Source organism: Octodon degus, unplaced genomic scaffold (genome assembly GCF_000260255.1).
Source record: "Octodon degus isolate 3935 unplaced genomic scaffold, OctDeg1.0 scaffold00091, whole genome shotgun sequence".
In the NCBI taxonomy this organism is placed as follows: Eukaryota; Metazoa; Chordata; class Mammalia; order Rodentia; family Octodontidae; genus Octodon; species Octodon degus.
In genome coordinates, this window is record NW_004524667.1 from 6,268,636 (window position 1) to 6,275,848 (window position 7,213).

At 46.1% G+C, this 7,213-nt stretch overlaps 1 protein-coding gene across 1 annotated transcript in view; it reads right to left on the minus strand.

Annotated features, from left to right (window-relative positions):
* Prdm14 (PR/SET domain 14) overlaps positions 1 to 7,213 on the minus strand; it is a 22,619-nt gene that overhangs the window by 6,459 nt on the left and 8,947 nt on the right. Inside the window, exon 5 of the mRNA XM_004637573.2 lies at positions 5,325 to 5,592. Coding sequence (XP_004637630.1) covers positions 5,325 to 5,592 — 268 coding nt within the window. The remainder of the gene's footprint in view (positions 1 to 5,324; positions 5,593 to 7,213) is intronic.

Genomic DNA, 7,213 nt, shown 5'->3' on the forward strand with positions numbered 1-7,213 from the left:
GTTTTTTTTTTTTCTTTTTTGAGACAGGGTGTTGCTGTGTGGCCCAGGCTGGCTTTGAAGTCTAATCCTCCAACTTCAGCCTCTCCGAATGCTGGGGATGCAGATGTGTACCACACCTAGCTTAAGGCTCCCCCTGTGGTGTGCGGCACTAGGTACTGACCCCAGGGCCCTCACACCAAGCTGCATTCTCAGCCTTTTTGAGACAAGGTCTCACTGAGTTGTTAAACTGCCCAGGAACTGCTCAATTTTTTTTTTTTTATTCTCTGCTGCTTTAGCCTCCCAGTGTGCTGGGAATACAGTCCTGCCCTACCACACCCAGGTAAGATAAGGATGTTGTAGGAAGTGTACCAATAATGCTGCTGCTAGGCAGGGTGGAGCAAGCCTATAACCAGCAAGATGATAAGTTCAAGGCCAGCCTTGATTACAGAAAAACAAGACCCTGTCTCAAAGAACAAAAAATTACATATAATAACCCACTGTTACCTTAAAATATAATGCTTATTCCTCGATAAAACCACAGGCTATTCTTTTCTCTTGTTTGCCAAAGTGCTTTTGTTGAAGAAATCCTCCTTTCAGCCCAACTTAAGAATAGTTCACTTTTTTTCCCTAAAGTGCTAGGGCTTGAGCTCATGCCCTCATACTGAGCTACATCCCCAGCTTTTACTTTTTATTTTGAGATAGGCTGCCTGGCTGGCCTTTTAACACTCCTGTCCCGCCTCTCAAGTAGCTGAGAGTCCAAGTATCCACCATCACAGTGGGTGGCACTCCAGTCCTTAAGCTTCCTGCCAGGCCTTGTTTCAAGGTTAGTCTACCACAGCTACCTCCTGTCCCTTTCCTCTAGGAACAGCCACAGCTACAGTGTTAGAATGTTTACAAGTGAAAACATTTTGGCTTCCTCAATCCACAGGGTCTACATGTGGCTGAGACCTAGCCACAGTGTAGACTGGGTCACTGAGTCATAAGCAGGCCCTGAAAAAGGTAAAGGTGCTCTCACCTGTGGAGGAGGAGGCTGGGGAAGGTTACAGCAGAGGTCTGGGGACCAGAGGTGTCTATGCACTGGGGGCTGGGAGAGAACAAGGGCCACCCACAAAAAGCACCCCAACCATCCCACCTGGGACACTGGGTTCCAGGGTATGAAGTGGCTTCCTATGAAACTCACTGTCTACCGAGGGGGAACAGAAGAGCCAAGAAGGAGTCTATGCAAGAATCTGTAGATAGAGATCTTTTCTCTATCAAGCCAGCAGGGGCTTTGTTACATCCCAGGCATGGTTAACAGGCAGCTGAGGAAATAAACCAGTCATTAAGTAAACAACCAGGAGGGCTACAGCCAATCAAAGGTCCCCAGCCTGCATGCGGTCTATCACTTTCATTGAGGTGCCTAATACACTCAGGGCCCCCTGCAGAGGGGATTCCAGCTCAGAGCCAGGTTCTACTGGTCAGAAGTACCTGGCCTGCTTCCTGGACAGGGCCGCTGATTTTACAAATGAAAGCATTCAAGCCAAAAAAAATGACCTTTATCAGTTGGGCTCTCTCCGGCTAGATTTCCAGTCTTTGGAAATGTGTCTCAATGTTATCCTAGTCCTTTTCTTTTTCCTCTTGTCCTCATCTTCTTTCTTTCTTTCTTTTTTTTCTAAGCTAAGCAGCTTCCCAGCTCTGATAATACTGATACTCTCTGGAAGGACAGTGTGGTACACATTAAGGGTAGTCTCCAAAATGGTTGACTTCATTCGTGTCCAGTGCTCTTCCCTTAACGACAGAGGTTTTCACGGTCCACACCTCCACCCCAAAACATGCACAGCACTTGCACATTCCAACGCACCCAGGGCCAGGGATTTAGGACTCGGTGGCACACACGGCACCTGCCTGGCAAGTGCAAGGTCCCGAGTTCAACCTCAGGTACCAAAATACATACATACATGCATGCATACCCACATGCCCCACCCACAGAGTTCAGATCTGATGGGGAAGTTCTCTCAAAAAACCTTTTGTCAAAGCCAATCCTTTCAGAAGAGCAGAGAAGTTTAGATCTCTTATTGATTGAACCCAGGGCTTTTGCACTGAGCTACATCCTCAGGTCTCTCATTTATTCTTGGACAGGTTCTCATTATGTTGTCCAGACTGGACTCCAACTTGAAAATTGTGACCCTACTTCAGCCTGCTAGAGCGCTGGGATAACAAGCAAGAACCGGTCAGGTCTTTGTTAGCTTGTTACAAACTACTCATACTGCTGCCTGTAGGGCCCTCACCTCAGGCCCTCAGGATGTAGATCCCCAGCCCCACAAAAACAAGCAGCAACAAAAGACCATCAAAACTTTTGTTTTGCCAACAAACAAGGTCATTCACAAGTTCCCTTCCATACATCTCACAGTGGGTAGGTATCCAGTGTCACCCAGTGTCACCCTCATTCAGACTCAGCAGAAGTGGCTGCAGGCTGGTCACACCCTACTGCTTGTTATGGCCGTGGCCTCACACACCATGCTAACAACTGTCATGACTGTTACTGACCTGTTAAAGGTTATGGACACGAACAGTTCAACACATACTGATAAAATAATTTCTCAAAAGGAAGCTAACATTTTGGGGGTTATTCAGCATGTATTTCTCTTTTTTAGTACCAGGAATTTAACTCAGGACCTTGCACTTGCCAGGCAGGTGTGCCGCTGAGCTATCTCCCCAGTCTCAGCACTCTTTTTTTTTTTTTTGCAGAACCAGGGATTGAACTCAGGCCCCTGCACTTGCCAGGCAAGCGCTTATCCTACTGAGCTATCTCCCTGGCCCACTCTTATTAATTTTTAAAAAAACATTATGTATTTAGTACAGGGTCTACAGGGTCTCACTACTCATACTCGTAGTGATCCTGTTTTTCAGCCTCCCAAGTGCTGGAATAACAGGTGCACACCATGACACCCAGTCTCAATCATTGCCTCAGCGTACCCCGCAGGTGGGGCTGGCACAGCACGCGGGGGATCGAACCCCGAACCCCAGCTGCTACACTCTGCCTAAGCAGGCACTTCAGTCTGCTGAGCTATCAGGCTGGCCCTTCAGCATCCTTATATCCATTTTCTGCTTCTATTTCAAGAGTACATGGAACATTTATGGGAGTGACTCCAACTCCTACCTGTTCTGGTCCCAAGTATGGCATGGAGGATCCTGGCCTACTCACCCCTCGTTAAGCGGAAGATAGTGACAGCTCCGACAGCCTGACTTGTTCAAACCACTGAATCAGACCACATCCCCCAGGATCACTGGCACACAGCTCTTTGGCGCTGGCCTTCCTGCTCCTGAGCCTGTCTTTCCCCTCTGCCTCCCTTACTCTGCTCTTCCCTAGCTGTTAGTTGTAAAGCCTGCTTCCCTCATCCAGGACATCACCATGCCTGCCTCCTCTTGTTGCAATCCACTATTCTTTTACATAAACAATAGGCCTTCCATCTTCAGTTACATGCATGACAGTGATTTACATTTGCCTACCTAGAAGGTGAGCAGCTCTCAGACCCAGAGCTCATTAAAAATGTAAATTATAGGCCTGGGGCTGTACTCAGTGGTGCAGTACTCACCCTGCAGCCCCAAGCACCTGGACACCAGCACAATCAATCCCAGAGGCTCAGAGGTTCCCATGGGGCATGGCCCCACGGCTGGATGGTCCTCTACTGCCATGCTGCTCAGACCCAGTCCGGAGACCAGCAGTAGCCTTTTTGTTTTCTGTTCTTGCTTTTTTTTTTTTCAGTCTTTTTGAGACAAGGTCTCACTATGCATTTCAGGCTGGTCTTGAGTTCAGTTTGTAGCCCAAGCTGGTCTCAAACTCACCATCTTCCTGCCTCAGCCTCCCTAGTGCTGGGATTACAGGCATTTATGAGCATGCCCAGCTAGCAGCCTCCTTCAGCAGAAATACAGAAAAGTGCAGCCCGCCCCATAAGAACCGGCATCTTCACACAAGATCCCTGAGCACAGCTGCGCTCAAGTCCTGGAGATAGCACCTGGCTCGGAGTGTCTCCCACTCATCTGGACCCACAGAAACAAATTATTATTATTTTGCTTTTGTTTTGTTTTTGAGACAGGGTCTTGCTGTACAGTTCAGGCTGCCCATGAACTAACTATATAGCCACGGTGGCCTCGAACTTTTGGCAATCTTCCTGCCTCAGCCTTGCAAGTGCTGGAATTACAGGTGTGTATCACTATGCCCAGCCAGAAAAATATATTTTATCCTGGATATCTAGCATACACTGTTAGCATCAGAAAAACAAAAAACAAAAACAAACTTCATAAAACAATGCTCCCAATAAAAAAATTCAAGGAAAAAACAAAACAAACAAACAAATAACCCCCCAATGCTTAATGTTTATTACCTAACATCCCCCCCCCCCCCCTCCCCAACCAGGGATTGAACTCAGGTCCTTGCGCTTGCCAGGCATAAGTAACTCTTATTAATTAACTTATTTGTGGTATGGGGGATGGAACCACAAATACTGAGCCTTTGTACTGAGCTACATACACAACCAGTCTTTTTATTTACTTTTATGCTTTTATTTTGCAACAGGGCCTAAATTGCTAAATTGCCCAGGTGAGGCTCAACTTTGTAACGCTCCTGTCTCAGCCTCCCAGACTGCTGGAATTACAGGTCTGCACTGGCACACCTGGCTTTCCATTACTGTTTTTTTTTACTCTAATTATCTTTTCAGTGGTGGAGAAAAGCACCCAGCGGTGTGTCCACGCGAGACAAGTGCTCTCCCTGCTGAATACTTGCAGTGGACCCGCTGTCATGTTGGTCACTCAGCTGAGCACCTTGCATCGCACCATTTGAAAGCCGCTGCACTAAGAGCTTTTCTTCAGCCACTGTGATTCTAAGTATGAGCAGAGAGCAGTCAGAACTGACTCACCCAAGGCAGAAGAAGCATCCATTTATTATTTCTCCTCTCTTATTCTCAAGAAGGGGTGTGGGGTAAGGGGTTGGGTTATCCCTATGAACAGAAGTAGCTTCTGCAGCTTTGGAAAGATTTGGAAGACATTTCCTTGAACAGGGCAACCCTCTCTGTAGAACTAGTGCATTTCTTCATTCTTTCTTTTTAAATTCTTTGTCTTTCTTTCCTTGTTTCTTTGGTACAGTCTTGCTATGCAGCTCGGTGATCATCCTGTCTCAGCCTCCCCAGCACTGGGATTACAAGCATGTACTACCAGGGCTTGAACTCAGGTCTTCATACTTGCCAGGCAGGTGTTTAGACCACCAAGCTATCTACTGGCCCGAGCTGGCAGATTTCGACTGGAAAGGAAGCTTAGGGCAGAGCTTGCTCCCTCTGAGGCCCCACTGGGCAGGCAGGGCCGGCACTCACCTTCCATGGGCGCTGCTGACTGAGTATCCTGCTCAGTGACCTGCAGGCTTACGGGAATGTCCAGAAACTTCTCATAGCAGTCTCCATACCACACAAGCAGCTCTTGGTTCTGGTGAATCTCCTTGCAGCTCTCATAAAATATTTGTCCTTGACACTGAACAGCAACCAAGTTCTGCTCCTTGGGGAAGCGGGCACAGTTGACATAAGACATCCAGTTCCCTGTCTCTCTTCCATCTATAAAGTGGCTCAGGTGGCCGTCTTGAAAGATCTAACGGAAATAAAACACAAAGCTCGGGTTTGTACTTTTTTCTTTTTTCTAACCTTGCAACATAGCAAGTCCTGGCCTTAAAAAAATTCAAGATATCTATACAGTATATACCAAATACATTTATCTATAAATCAGATTTCTATATCATCATTATAAGTAGTTTACACATCTCCAAGTACTGTACATTCTTGCCTTTTGGCAGGGTCTCATTATTTAGCCCAGGCTGGCCTTGATCCTCCTGTCTCAGCCTCCCCTGGCAGGCACTACCATGGTTAGAGTAGTGTAAATTTATTTATTAAAGACATCTCCATAGGGGCTCGTGAGATGGCTCAGTGGTTTAAAGCACCTACTTAGAACAAGCTTGGCAAAGCACAGAGACCACGGTTCAATCCCCAGCACCACATGCCAGCCAGCCCCGCCCCCTGGTGGGCTGAGCTGGCCACATACGCACACACACACACACACAAATTAAAAAAAAGACATCTCCATAGGTGATTTAACACTATAAAAGATTAATGCTAGGGCCAGGGAGAGAGCTTAGCAGCTTAAGCGCCTGCCTGGCAAGCATAAGATCCTGACTTCAATCCCCAGTACCAAAAAAAAAATAAAAAGCTTAATGCTCTTGCCAGGTGTGGTAGCACACACACCTCTAATCCCAGTATTCAGGAGACTGAGCGGGGAGGATTGCTGATTTCCAGGCCAGCCTGGTATACACAATGAATCAAGGCCAGCCTGAACTAGCACATTGAGACTTTGTCCTAAAAAGCAAAACAAAAATTAAAGATTCATATTTTCATCTTTTCAATTCCTAAATTTTGTGAACATATGCTAATTTCATAAGCAGAAGTAATAGAAAATAATTTAATTACGCCATTTAAAGACACATCCAAGAAAAAAAAAAGACATATCTTCTATCTTACATTCCTCTATACTGCTATTGCCATGCAATTGTCCTTTTCCATTGATGACTTCAACTCTGGCTCCTACCGCTTTAGTCCCCAGGTGCTGGGATACCACACTCTTTTCTTTTTTTTTCCACACTCTACTTTCTTTTTTTTTTTTTTAATTTTATTTATCTATGTGTGTGTGCGTATGCATGTGTGTGTGTACGCGGCCAGCCCAGCCCACCAGGGGGTGGGGCTGGCCGGCATGTGGTGCCAGAAGACTGAACCGCGGTCCCCGTGCTCTGCTTAGCTTAGCTTGTTCCAAGTAGGTGCCCTAGACCACAGAGCCATCCCACCAGCCCCTGTATATATTTTTTTCCACTACAAAATGATCCTTTATTTATATCCCCCTTTTTTTGTTTTGTTTTGTCAGAGATGGGTGTTCCACTGACGTTAGAGAAGCTATATTTGGAGAAGTCTTTAAAGGACCTTTTCACACCTGATGCCAGTTCAAATATTGTAGGTATTTGAATTCAGCAAAATAACCCAATATAGTTCAATAGTCCATAATAGTAGTGGGTTATACAAAAGACTGGCAATGTCAGAGGTTGCTGACTTGAGCCTTTTACAGCTCAGCATAGTAATATGGCATTACTTTTTATACATTGTGGTTATACTTTCCTGCTGGATGGTTAAGACCAAGTTAAAGCAAAACCTATATAACTAAAAATGTAACT